Raw genomic sequence first — 18,866 nt, forward strand, 5'->3', positions numbered from 1 at the left:
ATCTGTGTCTGTCATCTGAGGTAGCGGGCGTTTTAAAGCCCCTGATGACATTTGAGACGCTGTAAAAAGTCACAAGCTGAGTAGCCGGCTGTCCTATGTCGTCAAACCTTTTATGTAAGGAGCTGACACTGTCACGTAATTCCTTCCATAAGTCCATCCACACAGGTGTCGACCCCTCAGGGGGTGACAACACATTTACAGGCATTTGCTCTGCCTCCACATCATTTTCCTCATCATACATGTCGACACAGCGGTACCGACACACAGCACACACACAGGGAATGCTCTGACAGAGGACAGGACCCCACAAAGCCCTTTGGGGAGACAGAGGGAGAGTATGCCAGCACACACCAGAGCGCTATATACCACAGGGATATCACCTATAAAGAGTGTTTTCCCCATATAGCTGCATATATATATATTATACTGCGCCTAAATTTGTGCCACCCCTCTCTTTTTTACCCTTTCTGTAGTGCAGGACTGCAGGGGAGAGCCAGGGAGCGATCCTTCCAGCGAAGCTGTGAGGGAAAATGGCGCCAGTGTGCTGAGGGAGATGGCTCCGCCCCTTTTTCGGCGGGCTTTCTCCCGCTATTTTAATATTTCTGGCAGGGGTTAATATACACCTATATAGCCTCTGGGGCTATATATGGTGTCAGTTTGCCAGCCAAGGTGTTATTTATTGCTGCTCAGGGCGCCCCCCCCAGCGCCCTGCACCCATCAGTGACCGAAGTGTGTGGTGTGCATGAGGAGCAATGGCGCACAGCTGCAGTGCTGTGCGCTACCTTGGAGAAGACAGAAGTCTTCAGCCGCCGATTTTCCGGACCTTCTTGCTTCTGGCTCTGTAAGGGGGACGGCGGCGTGGCTCCGGGAACGGACGACGAGGTCGGGTCCTGTGTGCGATCCCTCTGGAGCTAATGGTGTCCAGTAGCCTAAGAAGCCCAATCTACCACCACTTAGGTAGGTTCGCTTCTTCTCCCCTTAGTCCCTCGATGCAGTGAGTCTGTTGCCAGCAGGTCTCACTGTAAAATAAAAAACCTAATACATATACTTTCTTTCTAGGAGCTCAGGAGAGCCCCTAGTGTGCATCCAGCTCGGCCGGGCACAGAAATCTAACTGAGGCTTGGAGGAGGGTCATAGGGGGAGGAGCCAGTGCACACCAGATAGTCCTAAACCTTTCTTTAGATGTGCCCAGTCTCCTGCGGAGCCGTCTATTCCCCATGGTCCTTACGGAGTTCCCAGCATCCACTAGGACGTCAGAGAAAGTAATTTCCTGTCAGCAATCAGCAGGATCCTTGAGGGCTGCTGTGTCCGGAGACGGTAGCGCCACCTTCTTGGACAGTCGTGTAAAAGCCTTGTCCACCCTGGGCGAGGATTCCCAACGTACCCTGTCCTGTGCAGGGAAAGGATACGCCATAAGAATCCTTTTGGGAATCTGCAGTTTTTTTATCAGGAGTTTCCCAAGCTTTTTCAAATAACGCGTTCAGCTCATGGAATGGGGGAAAGGTTACCTCAGGTCTCTTTTCCTTATACATGCGCACCCTTGTGTCAGGGACCGAGGGGTCATCTGTGATATGTAATACATCTTTTATTGCAATAATCATATAATGAATACTTTTGGCCACCCTTGCATCATCGTAGTCGACACTGGAGTCAGAATCCGTGTCGGTATCAGTGTCTGCTATTTGGGATAGGGGACGTTTTTGAGACCCAGAAGGGCCCGGTGACCCAGTCGAAGCCATGCATTGACTCCCTGCTCTTTCCCTGGACTCTGCTTTGTCCAATCTCTTATGTAATAAGGTCACATTTGCATTTAAAACATTCCACATGTCCATCCAATCGAGTCGGTGTTGCCGACGGAGACACCACAATCATCTGCTCCACCTCCTCCTTAGCTGAGCCTTCCGCATCAGACATGCCGACACACTCGTACCGACACCCCCACACACAGGGATATAGTTATAAGGAGACAGTTCCCCAATAATGCCCTTTGGAGAGACAGAGAGAGAGTATGTCAGCACACACCCAGCGCCAACTGACACTGGAAAATAAACTCCCAGATAATAGCGCTTTTATCTTAATCACTGTGTTAATACACTCACTGCGCCTCACAAGTGCCCCCCCTCCTCTTTTCAGCCCTGTGTCACCGTGTTCAGCAGGGGAGAGACCGGGGAGCCAGCTTCTCTGCAGATCTCTGTGGAGAAAATGGCGCTGGTTAGTGCTGAGGGACCAAGCTCCGCCCCCTCCAGCGGCGGGCTTCGGTCCCGCTCAAAATATCACAAAACTGGCGGGGGATTTATAGAATTCTTGCCTCCGCAGTGTCTAACCTTATAATGCCAGAATCAGAGGTTTTTATTGCTGCCCAGGGCGCCCCCCCTGCGCCCTGCACCCATCAGTGCCCGCTTGTGTGTGTAGTGTGTGGGAGCAATGGCGCGCAGCGTTACCGCTGCGCGCTTACCTCAGTGAAGATCTGAAGTCTTCTGCCGCCTTGAAGTCTTCTTTTCTTCTTATACTCACCCGGCTTCTATCTTCCGGCTCTGCGAGGAGGACGGCGGCGCGGCTCTGGGACGAACAGCGAGGGGAGACCTGCGTTCCGACTCCCTCTGGAGCTAATGGTGTCCAGTAGCCTAAGAAGCAGAGCCTATCACTTAAGTAGGTCTGCTCCTCTCCCCTCAGTCCCACGATGCAGGGAGTCTGTTGCCAGCAGTGCTCCCTGAAAATAAAAAACCTAACAAAATTCTTTATCAGAGAAACTCAGGAGAGCTCCCTGTAATGCACCGTCTCCTCTGGGCACAGTAGTAAACTGAGGTCTGAAGGAGGGGCATAGAGGGAGGAGCCAGTGCACACCCATTCTAAAGTTCTTTATAGTGCCCATATCTCCTGTGGAGCCCGTCTATACCCCCATGGTCCTTACAGAGTCCCCAGCATCCTCTAGGACGTAAGAGAAATAGAGGTGTAATGACATAGATACACCCACCAGCAGAGGGCAGTGTGGGTGTAGAAGTAATATAGAGGTGTAATGACACAGATACACCAGCAGAGGGCAGTGTGAGTGTAGCAGTATGGAGGTGTAATGACACAGATAGACCAGCAGAGGGCAGTGTGAGTGTAGCAGTAATATAGAGGTGTAATGACACAGATACACCAGCAGAGGGCAGTGTGAGTGTAACAGTAATATAGAGGTGTAATGACACAGATACATCAGCAGAGGGCAGTGTGAGTGTAACAGTAATATAGAGGTGTAATGACACAGATAGACCAGCAGAGGGCAGTGTGGGAGTAGTAGTATGGAGGTGTAATGACACAGATACACCAGCAGGGGGCAGTGTGGAAATAGCAGTAATAATAAGATTTTACTTACCGGTAAATCTATTTCACGTAGTCCGTAGTGGATGCTGGGGACTCCGTAAGGACCATGGGGAATAGACGGGCTCCGCAGGAGACAGGGCACTTTAAGAAAGAATTTGGATACTGGTGTGCTCTGGCTCCTCCCTCTATGTCCCTCCTCCAGACCTCAGTTAAAGAAACTGTGCCCGGAAGAGCTGACAGTACAAGGAAAGGATTTTGGAATCCAGGGCAAGACTCATACCAGTCACACCAATCACACCGTATAACTTGTGATAAACTTACCCAGTTAACAGTATGAACAACAACGGAGCATCAGATCAACCCTGATGCAACCAACATAACCCTTATTTAAGCAATAACTATATACCAGTATTGCAGACAATCCGCACTTGGGACGGGCGCCCAGCATCCACTACGGACTACGAGAAATAGATTTAACGGTAAGTAAAATCTTATTTTCTCTAACGTCCTAGTGGATGCTGGGGACTCCGTAAGGACCATGGGGATTATACCAAAGCTCCCAAACAGGCGGGAGAGTGCGGATGACTCTGCAGCACCGAATGAGCAAACACAAGGTCCTCCTCAGCCAGGGTATCAAACTTGTAGAATTTTGCAAAAGTGTTTGAACCTGACCAAGTAGCCGCTCGGCAAAGCTGTAATGCCGAGACCCCTCGGGCAGCCGCCCAAGAAGAGCCCACCTTCCTTGTGGAATGGGCCTTAACTGATTTTGGCAGCGGCAATCCAGCCGCAGAATGAGCCTGCTGAATCGTGTTACAGATCCAGCGAGCAATAGTTTGCTTTGAAGCAGGAGCACCCAGCTTGTTGGGTGCATACAGGATAAACAAAGATTCTGTTTTCCTGACCCTAGCCGTTCTGGCTACATAAACCTTCAAAGCCCTGACCACATCAAGTAACTCGGAATCCTCCAAGTCACGAGTAGCCACAGGCACCACAATAGGTTGGTTCATATGAAAGGATGACACCACTTTTGGCAGAAATTGTGGACGGGTCCGCAATTCTGCCCCGTCCATATGGAAAACCAGATAGGGGCTTTTATGTGACAAAGCCACTAATTCTGACACACGCCTAGCTGAAGCCAAGGCTAATAGCATGACCACCTTCCAGGTGAGAAATTTTAATTCCACGATTTTGAGAGGCTCAAACCAGTGTGATTTCAGGAAACTCAACACCACGTTAAGATCCCAAGGTGCCACTGGAGGCACAAAAGGAGGCTTAATATGCAGCACTCCCTTTACAAACGTCTGGACTTCAGGAAGAGAAGCCAGTTCTTTTTGAAAGAAAACGGATAGGGCCGAAATCTGGACCTTAATGGAACCCAATTTTAGGCCCAAAGTCACTCCCGACTGTGGAAATGAAGGAAATGGCCCAGCTGGAATTCCTCCGTAGGGACATTCCTGGCCTCACACCAAGCAACATATTTTCGCCATATACGGGGATAATGTTTAGCCGTCACGTCCTTCCTAGCCTTTATCAGCGTAGGAATAACCTCATCCGGAATGCCTTTTTCTGCTAGGATCCGGCGTTCAACCGCCATGCCGTCAAACGCAGCCGCGGTAAGTCTTGGAACAGACAGGGTCCCTGTTGCAACAGGTCCTGTCTTAGAGGCAGAGGCCATGGGTCCTCTGTGAGCATTTCTTGCAGATCTGGATACCAAGTCCTTCTTGGCCAATTCGGAACAATGAGTATTGTTCTCACTCCTCTTTTTCTTATGATTCTCAGCACCTTGGGTATGAGAGGAAGAGGAGGAAATACATAAACCGACTGGAACACCCACGATGTCCCTAGTGCGTCTACAGCTATCGCCTGAGGGTCTCTTGACCTGGCGCAATACTTCTGTAGCTTTTTGTTGAGGCGGGATGCCATCATGTCTACCTGTGGCAGTTCCCACCGACTTGCAATCTGTGCGAAGACTTCCTGATGAAGTCCCCACTCTCTCGGGTGGAGGTCGTGCCTGCTGAGGAAGTCTGCTTCCCAGTTGTCCACTCCCGGAATGAACACTGCTGACAGTGCTCTTACGTGATTCTCCGCCCAGCGAAGAATTCTGGTGGCTTCCGCCATCGCCACCCTGCTCCTTGTGCCGCCTTGGCGGTTTACATGAGCCACTGTGGTGATGTTGTCTGACTGAATCAGCACCGATTGGTCACGAAGCAGGGTCTCCGCTTGACTTAGGGCGTTGTATATGGCCCTTCGTTCCAGAATATTGATGTGAAGGCAAGTCTCCTGACTTGACCACAGACCTTGGAAAGTTCTTCCCTGCGTGACTGCCCCCCACCCTCGGAGGCTTGCATCCGTGGTCACCAGGACCCAGTCCTGAATGCCGAATCTACGGCCCTCGAGAAGGTGAGCACTCTGCAGCCACCACAGAAGAGACACCCTGGCCCTGGGGGATAGGGTGATCAGCCGATGCATCTGTAGATGTGATCCGGACCACTTGTCCAACAGATCCCATTGAAAGGTCCTTGCATGGAACCTGCCGAAGGGAATGGCCTCGTACGATGCCACCATCTTTCCCAGGACTCGCGTGCAGTGATGCACCGACACCTGTTTTGGTTTTAAGAGGTCTCTGACCAGTGTCATGAGTTCCTGCGCCTTCTCCGTCGGGAGAAAAACCTTCTTCTGGTCTGTGTCCAGAATCATGCCCAGGAAGGGCAGACACGTCATAGGAATCAGCTGCGACTTTGGAATATTTAGAATCCAGCCGTGCTGCTGTAACACTTCCCGAGAGTGTGCTACACTGATCAGCAACTGCTCCCTGGACCTCGCCTTTATGAGGAGATCGTCCAAGTATGGGATAATTGTGACCCCCTGCTTTCGCAGGAGCACCATCATTTCCGCCATTACCTTGGTAAATATTCTTGGTGCCGTGGAGAGACCAAACGGCAACGTCTGGAATTGGTAATGACAATCCTGTACCACAAATCTGAGGTACGCCTGATGAGGTGGATAAATGGGGACATGAAGGTAAGCATCCTTTATGTCCAGAGACACCATAAAATCCCCCCTTCCAGGCTTGCGATGACCGCTCTGAGCGATTCCATCTTGAACTTGAACCTTTTCAGGTATATGTTCAGGGATTTTAAATTCAATATGGGTCTGACCTAACCGTCCGGTTTCGGTACCACAAACATGGTCGAATAATAAACCTTTCCTTGTTGAAGGAGGGGAACCTTGACCACCACCTGCTAAAGATACAATTTGTGAATTGCAGCTAACACTATTTCCCTCTCTAAGGGGGAAGCTGGCAGGGCCGATTTGAGGTATCGGTGAGGGGGCATCTCCTCGAATTCCAGCTTGTATCCCTGAGACACAATCTCTATAGACCAGGGATCCACCTGGGATTGAACCCACTTGTGGCTGAAATTTCGGAGACGCGCCCCCACCGGGCCTAGCTCCGCCTGTGGAGCCCCAGCGTCATGCGGTGGATTAAGTGGAAGCCGGGGAGGACTTCTGTTCCTGGGAACTAGCTGTATTGTGCAGCTTCTTTCCTCTACCCCTGCCTCTGGCCAGAAAGGACGCACCTCGGACTTTCTTGCCTTTTTGTGATCGAAAGGACTGCATTTGATAATACGGTGCTTTCTGAGGCTGTGAGGGAACATATGGCAAAAAATTTGACTTTCCAGCCGTAGCTGTGGAGACCAGGTCCGAGAGACCGTCCCCAAACAATTCCTCACCCTTGTAAGGTAAAACCTCCATGTGCCTTTTTGAGTCGGCATCACCTGTCCATTGCCGAGTCCACAGGACCCTTCTGGCAGAAATCGACACTGTATTTATTCTAGCGCCCAGTAGGCTAATGTCTCTTTGAGCATCTCTCATATATAGGACAGCGTCTTTTATATGCCCCAGGGTCATTAATATAGTATCCTTATCCAAGGTATCAAGCTCCTCAGATAAGGTATCTGTCCATACTGCTACCGCACTACACATCCAGGCCGACGCAATCGCCGGCCTTAGTAAGGTACCTTAATGTGTATAAATAGACTTCAGGGTACCCTCTTGCTTTCTATCCGCAGCATCTTTTAGGGTGGCCGTATCCTGTGACGGCAGGGCTACCCTCTTGGATAAGCGTGTGAGAGCTTTGTCCACCCTAGGGGAGGATTCCCAGCGTAACCTGTCTGTTGGCGGGAAAGGATACGCCATAAGCATCCGTTTGGAAATCTGCAGTTTTCTATCTGGAGATTCCCAAGCCTTTTCACATAACTCATTTAGCTCGTGTAAAGGGGAGGAAGGTCACCTCTTGCCTTTTTCCCCCATTCATATAAACCCTCTTGTCAGGAACTGGGGTTTCCTCTGTGATGTGCAACACATCTTTCATTGCTATAATCATGTAACGCATGGCTTTAGCCATTTTAGGCTGTAACTTTGCATCATCGCCATCGACACTGGAGTCAGAATCCGTGTCGATATCTGTGTCAACAATTTGGGATAGTGGGCGCTTCTGAGACCCTGACGGCCTCTGCGACATAGGATCAGGCATGGGCTGAGACCCCGTCTGTCCCAAAGCTTCAGCTTTATCCAACCTTTTATGCAAGGAAGTAACATTATCATTTAAAACCTTCCACATATCCATCCAATCGGATGTCGGTGCCGTCGGCGGCAACCCCACATTCATTTGTTCCCGCTCTGTTTCCACATAGCCTTCCTAGTCAAACATGCCGACACAAACGTACCGACACACCACACACACACAGGGGATACGCTATTTGAAGACAGTTCCCCCACAAGGCCTTTTGGAGAGACAGAGAGAGAGTATGCCAGCACACACCCCAGCGCTATATGACCCAGGAATCACACAGTAACTTAGTGTTAACCCAGTAGCTGCTGTATATACTGTTTTTGCGCCAAATTTATGTGCCCCCCCCTCTCTTTTTACCCTCTTCTACCGTGATTCTGCAGGGGAGAGCCTGGGGAGCTTCCTCTCAGCGGAGCTGTGGAGAGAAAATGGCGCTGGTGAGTGCTGAGGACAAAGCCCCGCCCCCTCAGCGGCGGGCTTCTGTCCCGCGTTTTAGTGTAAAAATATGGCGGGGGCCCATGCATATATACAGTGCCCAACTGTATATATGCCCCTTTTGCCAAGAGGTCTCTAATTGCTGCCCAGGACCCCCCCCCCCCCCCCCCTGCACCCTTACAGTGACCGGAGTATGTGGGTGTAGTGTGGGAGCAATGGCGCACAGCTGCAGTGCTGTGCGCTACCTCATATGAAGACTGGAGTCTTCTGCCGCCGATTTCGAAGTCTTCTTGCTTCTGTCACCGGCTTCTGTCTTCCGGCTCTGCGAGGGGGACGGCGGCGCGGCTCCGGGATCGGACGACCAAGGTTGCGATCCTGTGTACGATCCCTCTGGAGCTAATGGTGTCCAGTAGCCTAAGAAGCAGGACCTATCTTCAGAGAGTAGGGCTGCTTCTCTCCCCTCAGTCCCACGCTGCAGGGAGTCTGTTGCCAGCAGAGCTCCCTGAAAATAAAAAAAACCTAATAAAATACTTTCTTTTTAGCAAGCTCAGGAGAGCTCACTGAACAGCACCCAGCTCGTCCGGGCACAGATTCTAACTGAGGTCTGGAGGAGGGACATAGAGGGAGGAGCCAGAGCACACCAGTATCCAAATTCTTTCTTAAAGTGCCCTGTCTCCTGCGGAGCCCGTCTATTCCCCATGGTCCTTACGGAGTCCCCAGCATCCACTAGGACGTTAGAGAAAATAAGAATTTACTCACCGGTAATTCTATTTCTCGTAGTCCGTAGTGGATGCTGGGAACTCCGTAAGGACCATGGGGAATAGACGGGCTCCGCAGGAGACTGGGCACTCCAAAAGAAAGATTAGGTACTATCTGGTGTGCACTGGCTCCTCCCTCTATGCCCCTCCTCCAGACCTCAGTTAAGGAAACTGTGCCCGGAAGAGCTGACACAACAAGGAAAGGATTTGGAATCCAGGGTAAGACTCATACCAGCCACACCAATCACACCGTACAACTTGTGATCTGAACCCAGTTAACAGCATGATAACAGAGGAGCCTCAGTAACAGATGGCTCATAACAATAACCCTTTAGTTAAGCAATAACTATATACAAGTATTGCAGAGAGTCCGCACTTGGGACGGGCTCCCAGCATCCACTACGGACTACGAGAAATAGAATTACCGGTGAGTAAATTCTTATTTTCTCTGACGTCCTAGTGGATGCTGGGAACTCCGTAAGGACCATGGGGATTATACCAAAGCTCCCAAACGGGCAGGAGAGTGCGGATGACTCTGCAACACCGAATGAGCAAAGTCAAGGTCCTCCTCAGCCAGGGTATCAAACTTGTAGAATTTAGCAAACGTGTTTGATCCCAACCAGGTAGCAGCTCGGCAAAGTTGTAAAGCCGAGACCCCTCGGGCAGCCGCCCAAGAAGAGCCCACCTTCCTTGTGGAATGGGCTTTTACTGATTTAGGATGCGGCAATCCTGCCGCAGAATGAGCTTGCTGAATCGTGTTACAGATCCAGCGCGCAATAGTTGGCTTTGAAGCAGGAGCACCCAGCTTGTTGGGTGCATGCAGGATAAACAGCGAGTCAGTTTTCCTGACTCCAGCCGTCCTGGCTACATAGATTTTCAAAGCCCTGACTACATCTAGTAACTTGGAGTCCTCCAAGTCCCGAGTAGCCGCAGGCACCACAATAGGTTGGTTCAAATGAAACGCTGATACCACCTTAGGGAGAAATTGGGGACGAGTCCTCAATTCTGCCCTGTCCATATGGAAGATCAGATACGGGCTTTTACATGACAAAGCCGCCAATTCTGACACACGCCTAGCCGAAGCTAAGGCCAATAGCATGACCACTTTCCACGTGAGATATTTTAGCTCCACGGTCTTAAGTGGCTCAAACCAGTGGGATTTCAGGAAATCCAACACTACGTTAAGATCCCAAGGTGCCACTGGAGGCACAAAAGGGGGCTGAATATGCAGCACTCCCTTAACAAACGTCTGAACTTCAGGCAGTGAAGCCAGTTCTTTTTGAAAGAAAATAGACAGGGCCGAAATCTGGACTTTAATGGATCCCAATTTTAGGCCCATAGTCACTCCTGACTGTAGGAAGTGCAGAAATCGACCCAGCTGAAATTCCTCTGTGGGGGCCTTCCTGGCCTCACAAAAAGCAACATATTTTCGCCATATGCGGTGATAATGTTTTGCTGTCACATCCTTCCTAGCTTTTATCAGCGTAGGAATGACTTCAACTGGAATGCCCTTTTCCATTAGGATCCGGCGTTCAACCGCCATGCCATCAAACGCAGCCGCGGTAAGTCCTGGAACAGACAGGGCCCCTGCTGTAGCAGGTCCTGTCGGAGCGGCAGAGGCCAAGGGTCCTCTGAGATCATTTCTTGTAGTTCCGGGTACCAAGTTCTTCTTGGCCAATCCGGGACGATGAGTATAGTTTTTACTCCTCTCTTTCTTATTATCCTCAGTACCTTTGGTATGAGAGGAAGAGGAGGGAACACATAAACCGACTGGTACACCCACGGTGTCACTAGTGCGTCCACAGCTATCGCCTGAGGGTCCCTTGACCTGGCGCAATATCTTTTTAGCTTTTTGTTGAGGCGGGACGCCATCATGTCCACCTGTGGCCTTTCCCAACGATTTACAATCAGCTTGAAGACTTCTGGATGAAGTCCCCACTCTCCCGGGTGGAGGTCGTGCCTGCTGAGGAAGTCTGCTTCCCAGTTGTCCACTCCCGGAATGAACACCGCTGACAGTGCTTGCACATGATTCTCCGCCCATCGGAGAATCCTTGTGGCTTCTGCCATCGCCATCCTGCTTCTTGTGCCGCCCTGCCGGTTTACATGGGCGACCGCCGTGATGTTGTCTGACTGAATCAGCACTGGTTGGTTTTGAAGCAGGGGTTCTGCTTGACTCAGGGCATTGTAAATGGCCCTTAGTTCCAGAATATTTATGTGTAGGGAAGTCTCCTGACTCGACCACTGTCCTTGGAAGTTTCTTCCCTGAGTGACTGCCCCCCAACCTCGTAGGCTTGCATCCGTGGTCACCAGGACCCAGTCCTGAATGCCGAATCTGCGGCCCTCAAGAAGATGAGCACTCTGCAGCTACCACAGCAGAGACACCCTGGCCCTCAGGGACAGGGTGATCAACCGATGCATCTGAAGATGCGATCCGGACCACTTGTCTAACAGATCCCACTGAAAGATCCTTGCATGGAACCTGCCGAAGGGAATTGCTTCGTAAGAAGCTACCATCTTTCCCAGGACTCGCGTGCAGTGATGCACCGACACCTGTTTTGGTTTCAGGAGGTCCCTGACCAGAGATGACAATTCCTGGGCCTTCTCCTCCGGGAGAAACACCTTCTTCTGTTCTGTGTCCAGAATCATGCCCAAGAACAGCAGACGTGTCGTAGGAATCAGCTGCGACTTTGGGATATTCAGAATCCAGCCGTGCTGTTGTAGCACTTCCCGAGATAGTGCTACTCCGACTAAAAACTGCTCCTTGGACCTTGCCTTTATAAGGAGATCGTCCAAGTACGGGATAATTATAACTCCCTTCTTTCGAAGGAGTATCATCATTTCGGCCATTACCTTGGTAAATACCCTCGGTGCCGTGGACAGACCAAACGGCAACGTCTGGAATTGGTAATGACAGTCCTGTACCACAAACCTGAGGTACTCCTGGTGAGGTGGGTAAATGGGGACATGTAGGTAAGCATCCTTGATGTCCAGTGACACCAGAAAATCCCCCTCTTCCAGGCTTGCAATAACCGCCCTGAGCGATTCCATTTTGAACTTGAACTTCCTTATATAAGTGTTCAAGGATTTCAAATTTAGAATGGGTCTCACCGAACCGTCTGGTTTCGGTACCACAAACATTGTGGAATAGTAACCCCGTCCCTGTTGAAGGAGGGGAACTTTGATTAATACCTGCTGAAGGTACAGCTTGTGAATTGCCGCCAATACTACCTCCCTTTCCTTGGAAGCAGCTGGCAAGGCTGATTTGAGGTAGCGGCGAGGGGGAGACGCCTCGAACTCCAGCTTGTATCCCTGAGATACCACTTGTAGAACCCAGAGATCCACCTGTGAGCGAACCCACTGGTCGCTGAAGTTCCGGAGACGCGCCCCCACCGCACCTGGCTCCACCTGTGGAGCCCCAGCGTCATGCGGTGGACTTAGTGGAAGCAGTGTGATTTTTGTTCCTGGGAACTGGCTGTATGTTGCAGCTTTTTCCCTCTACCTCTGGGCAGAAAGGACGCGCCTCTGACCCGCTTGCCTTTCTGAGGCCGAAAGGACTGTACATGATAATACGGTGCTTTCTTAGGCTGTGAGGGAACCTGAGGTAAAAAAGTCGACTTCCCAGCTGTTGCTGTGGATACGAGGTCCGAGAGACCGTCCCCAAACAATTCCTCACCCTTATAAGGCAAAACCTCCATGTGCCTTTTAGAATCAGCATCACCTGTCCACTGCCGAGTCCATAATACTCTCCTGGCAGAAATGGACATTGCATTAATTCTAGATGCCAGCCGGCAAATGTCCCTCTGTGCATCCCTCATATATAAGACTACGTCTTTAATATGCTCTATGGTTAGCAAAATAGTATCCCTGTCAAGGGAATCAATGTTATCTGACAGGGTATCAGACCAAGCAGCTGCAGCACTACACATCCATGCTGAAGCAATTGCAGGTCTCAGTATAGTACCTGAGTGTGTATATACAGACTTCAGGATAGCCTCCTGCTTTCTATATGCAGGCTCCTTTAAGGCGGCCGTATCCTGAGACGGCAGTGCCACCTTTTTTGATAAGCGTGAGAGCGCCTTGTCCACCCTAGGGGATGTTTCCCAACGCAACCTGTCCGTTGGCGGGAAAGGGTACGCCATTAGTAACCTCTTAGACATTACTAGTTTCTTATCGGGGGAACCCCACGCTTCCTCACACAATTCATTTAACTCATCAGATGGGGGAAAAGTCACTGGCTGCTTTTTCTCCCCAAACATAGAACCCTTTTTAGTGGTAACCGGGTTAATGTCAGAAATGTGCAACACATTTTTCATTGCCGTAATCATGCATCGGATGGCCCTTGTGGACTATACATTTGTCTCATCCTCGTCTACACTGGAGTCAGACTCCGTGTCGACATCTGTGTCTGCCATCTGAGGTAGCGGGCGTTTTTGAGCCCCTGATGGCCTCTGAGACGCCTGGGCAGGCGCGGGCTGAGATGCCGGCTGTCCCAAAGCTGTTACGTCATCGAACCTTTTATGCAAGGAGTTGACACTGTCGGTTAATACCTTCCACATATCCATCCACTCTGGTGTCGGCCCCGCAGGGGGCGACATCACACTTATCGGCTCCTGCTCCGCCTCTACGTAAGCGTCCTCATCAAACATGTCGACACAGCCGTACCGACACACCGCACACACACACAGGGAATGCTCTGACTGAGGACAGGACCCCACAAAGTCCTTTGGGGAGACAGAGAGAGAGTATGCCAGCACACACCAGAGCGCTATATAACAGAGGGATTTACACTAACACAAAGTGAATTTTCCCCCAATAGCTGCTTATATCACCTTTTGCGCCTAAATTTATGTGCCCCCCCTCTCTTTTTTACCCTTCTCGTAGTGTATACTGCAGGGGAGAGCCTGGGGAGCGTCCTTCCAGCGGAGCTGTGAAGAGAAATGGCGCCGGTGTGCTGAGGGAGATAGCCCCGCCCCCTCCGCGGCGGGCTTCTCCCGCTTTTTTAATAATATTAATGGCGGGGGATTAGGCACATATACAGTTTATAACTGTATTATGTGCACATTTGCCAAAAAGGTATACATATTGCAGCCCAGGGCGCGCCCCCCCGCAGCGCCCTGCACCCACCAGTGACCGGAGCGTGTGGTGTGCTTGTGGGAGCAATGACGCATAGCTGCAGTGCTGTGCGCTACCTTATTGAAGACCGGAGTCTTCAGCCGCCGATTTTCTCCTGGTTCTTCCGTCTTCTGGCTCTGCAAGGGGGACGGCGGCGCTGCTCCGGGAACGGACGATCGAGGTCGGGCCCTGTGTTCGATCCCTCTGGAGCTAATGGTGTCCAGTAGCCTTAGAAGCACAAGCTAGCTGCAAGCAGGTAGGTTTGCTTCTCTCCCCTCAGTCCCTCGTAGCAGTGAGTCTGTTGCCAGCAGATCTCACTGAAAATAAAAAACCTAAATACTTTCTTTTCTAGTAAGCTCAGGAGAGCCCACTAGGTGCATCCAGCTCTGGCCGGGCACAGATTCTAACTGAGGTCTGGAGGAGGGGCATAGAGGGAGGAGCCAGTGCACACCAGATATAGTACCTAATCTTTCTTTTAAGAGTGCCCAGTCTCCTGCGGAGCCCGTCTATTCCCCATGGTCCTAACGGAGTACCCAGCATCCACTAGGACGTCAGAGAAATAGGTGTAATGACACAGATAGACCAGCAAAGGGCAGTGTGGGTATAGCAGTAATATAGGTGTAATGACACAGATAGACCAGCAGAGGACAGTGTGGGTGTAGTAGTATGGAGGTGTAATGACACAGATAGACCAGCAGATGGCAGTGTGGTTGTAGCAGTAATATAGAGGTGTAATGACACAGATAGACCAGCAGAGGGCAGTGTGGTTGTAGCAGTAATATAGAGGTGTAATGACACAGATAGACCAGCAGATGGCAGTGTGGATGTAGCAGTATAGAGGTGTAATGACACAGATAGACCAGCAGAGGGCAGTGTGGGTATAGCAGTAATATAGGTGTAATGACACAGATAGACCAGCAGAGAGCAGTGTGGATGTAGCAGTATAGAGGTGTAATGACACAGATGGACCAGCAGAGGGCAGTGTGGATGTAGCAGTATAGAGATGTAATGACACAGATGGACCAGCAGAGGGCAGTGTGGATGTAGCAGTAATATGGAGGTGTAATGACACAGATAGACCAGCAGAGGGCAGTGTGGGTGTAGCAGTAATATGGAGGTGTAATGACACAGATAGACCAGCAGAGGGCAGTGTGGGTGTAGCAGTATAGAGGTGTAATGACACAGATGGACCAGCAGAGGGCAGTGTGGATGTAGCAGTAATATGGAGGTGTAATGACACAGATAGACCAGCAGAGGGCAGTGTGAGCTGCAGGAACACAATTATTACCGAACATTCTCCGCGTCCGCTTGCGCAGGATGCAGGTGACGTACTCCCGGCCCTCCGGGGACTGCTGCCATTCGGGGAGGATCAGGGTCCCGGGTTTGGGCACAGGTGCCCAGGACATTGCGTTCCACGGCCCGGGAAACAGCTACACACTGGGCGGCTGAGGCCGCGTCATATTATCACGTGCTTCTTCAAATGGGAATCACGTGATCTGGCAGCCGGCGTCTCCTAGACAACAGGCGGACGCGGCCACGCCCTTCTATTCATTATTCATGAGGTGCTCGGTGGAGTCTCGTGTATTTCCACGTGACAGCTTCTTTCCACCCCCTCTATGACAGTTGATGCTATATCGGAGTGGGAGAAGGGAGCTTCTGACGTCACGTACCTAGGGAGACCAGACCCCTGGAGTCATCTGCCTGTAATGTAACAGCTGCAGAGCAATATGAGGGTGGCCCTGTACAGCAGCTGCAGAGCAATATGAGGGTGACCCTGTACAGCAGCTGCAGAGCAATATGAGGGTGGCCCTGTACAGCAGCTGCAGAGCAATATGAGGGTGGCCCTGTACAGCAGCTGCAGAGCAATATGAGGGTGGCACTGTACAGCAGCTGCAGAGCAATATGAGGGTGGCCCTGTACAGCAGCTGCAGAGCAATATGAGGGTGGCCCTGTACAGCAGCTGCCGCTGTACAGCAGCTGCAGAGCAATATGAGGGTGGCCCTGTACAGCAGCTGCAGAGCAATATGAGGGTGGCGCTGTACAGCAGCTGCAGAGCAATATGAGGGTGGCCCTGTACAGCAGCTGCAGAGCAATATGAGGGTGACCCTGTCCAGCAGCTGCAGAGCAATATGACAGTAGCGCTGTATAACAGCTGCAGAGCAATATCAGGGTAGCGCTATATAACAGCTGCAGCACAATATGAGGGTATCGCTATATGACAGCTGCAGAGCAATATGAAGGTAGCGCTACAGAACAGCTGCAGAGCAATATGAAGGTAGCGCTACAGAACAGCTGCAGAGCAATGTGAGGGTAGCACTGTATAACAGAGCTGCAGAGCAATATGAGAGTAGCACTGTATAACAGCTGCAGAGCAACGTGAAGGTAGCACTATACAACAGCTGCAGCACAATATGAGGGTAACATTACTGTGTATAACTGCTGCAGAGCAATGTGAGGGTAGCCCTGTATAACAGCTGCAGAGCAATGTGAGGGTAGCACTATACTGTATAACAGCTGCAGAGCAATGTGAGGGTAGCACTATACTGTATAACAGCTGCAGAGCAATGTGAGGGTAGCACTATACTGTATAACAGCTGCAGAGCAATGTGAAGGTAGCCCTGTATAACAGCTGCAGAGCAATATGAGGGTAGCGCTACACAACAGAGCTTCAGCGTAATATGAGGGTAGAACTATGGGGGTAATTCCGAGTTGATCGCAGCAGGTATTTTGTTAGCAGTTGGGCAAAAGCATGTGCACTGCAGGGGGGGGCAGATATAACATGTGCAGAGAGAGTTCGATTTGGGTGCTGTGTGCAGGTGGGGCAGATGTAACATGTGCAGAGAGAGTTAGATTTGGGTGGGGTGTGTTCAAAGTGAAATCTAAACTGAAGTGTAAAAATAAAGCAGCCAGTATTTACCCTGCACAGAAACAAAATAACCCACCCAAATCTAACTCTCTCTGCACATGTTATATCTGCCTCCCCTGCAGTGCACATGGTTTTGCCCAACTGCTAACAAAATTCCTGCTTCGATCAACTCGGAATGAGGGCCTATATGAAAGCTGCAGAGCAATATGAGGGTAGTGCTGTATGACAGCTGCAGCGCAATGAGGGTAGCCCTGTATAACAGCTGCAGAGCAATATGATAGTAGCACTGTATACAGCTGCAGCACAATACGAGGGTAGCACTATACTATATAATACAGAGCAATGTGAAGGTAGTGCTATATAACAGATGTAGCACAATATGAGGGTACCACTGAACAGCTGACTTTGGGGGTAATTCAGAGTTGATTGCAGCAAATTTGTTAGCAGTTGGGCAAAACCAGGTGCACTGCAGGTGTGGCAGATGTAACATGTGCAGAGAGAGTTAGATTTGGGTGGGTTACTTTGTTTCTGTGCAGGGTAAAATAGGATTTCAATTACCTACCGGTAAATCCTTTTCTCATAGTCCGTAGAGGATGGTGGTTTAATTTAGTACCATGGGGTATAGACAGGTCCCTTGGGAGCCACTGGCACTTTAAGAGTTTAACAGTGTGGGCTGGCGCCTCTCTCTATGCCCCTCCTACCAGTCTAGAAACTGTGCCCGAGGAGACGGACATACTTCGAGAGAAGGAAATACAGATAATGGTGAGATACATACCAGCTCACACATAACAAAAGGAAAGCCAAGCTAACCAGCTTGAAACAAATCAGCAACGGCTGAACAATACTGAACCAAGTAACAATGCAGGAACACGAAGCACCAGGCGAGCGCCCAGCATCCTCTACGGACTACGAGAAAAGGATTTACCGGTAGGTAATTAAAATCCTATTTTCTCTTGCGTCCTAGAGGATGATGGGGTCCATTTAGTACCATGGGATGTACCAAAGCTCCCAGTACGGGGAGTGAGAGTTCTGAGGTTCCTGCAGAACAGACTGACCAAACTTCAGGTCCTCAGAGGCAAAAGTATCGAACTTGTAAAACTTAGCAAACATGTGTTCAACCCGGACCAAGTAGCTGCTCGGCAAAGTTGCAAAGCCGAAACACCACGGGCAGCCGCCGAGGAAGAACCCACCTTACGAGTAGAATGGGCCTTAACCGATTTTGGACACGGCCGACCTGCCGTAGAATACACATGCTGTATAGTGAACCTGATCCAGCGAGAAATTGTCTGCTTAGAAGCAGGACTCCCAACCTTGTTGGGATTATAAAAGGACAAACAGAGTGTCCGACTTCCTGTGATGAGAAGTTCTCCTCACATATATTTTCAAGGCCCTCACAACATCCAAGGACTGTGAGGTAATTGAGGAGTCAGTAGCCACTAGCACCACAATAGGTTGGTTGATATGAAAAGCTGACACAACCTTCGGAAGAAATTGCTGACGCGTCCTGAGCTCAGCTCTATCCTCATGGAAAACCAAGTAGGGGCTCTTGCATGACAATGCCCCCAATTCAGGCACACGTCTAGCAGATGCCAATGCCAACTGTGTAACCACCTTCCAAGTAAGAAACTTGACATCCACCTCCTGTAAAGGCTCGAACCAATCCGATTGCAGGAAGTGCAACACCACATTAAGATCCCAATGTGCCGTAGGAGGCACATAGGGAGGTTGGATGTGCAGAACACCTTTCAAGAAAGTCTGAACCTCAGGGAGAGCAGACAATTGTTTCTGGAAGAAAATGGACAAGGCCGAAATCTGGACT

The 18,866-nt window shown here is 50.5% G+C and overlaps 1 protein-coding gene across 1 annotated transcript in view; it reads right to left on the bottom strand.

Annotated features, from left to right (window-relative positions):
* The window catches only part of CPLANE2 (ciliogenesis and planar polarity effector complex subunit 2), a 30,442-nt gene extending 14,766 nt beyond the window's left edge, over positions 1 to 15,676 (bottom strand). The window contains exon 1 of the mRNA XM_063943918.1: positions 15,470 to 15,676. Coding sequence (XP_063799988.1) covers positions 15,470 to 15,587 — 118 coding nt within the window. The 5' untranslated portion in view covers positions 15,588 to 15,676. The remainder of the gene's footprint in view (positions 1 to 15,469) is intronic.
* Between the last annotated feature and the right edge of the window lie 3,190 nt (positions 15,677 to 18,866).

Source organism: Pseudophryne corroboree, chromosome 10, assembly GCF_028390025.1.
Source record: "Pseudophryne corroboree isolate aPseCor3 chromosome 10, aPseCor3.hap2, whole genome shotgun sequence".
Lineage (NCBI taxonomy): Eukaryota > Metazoa > Chordata > Amphibia > Anura > Myobatrachidae > Pseudophryne > Pseudophryne corroboree.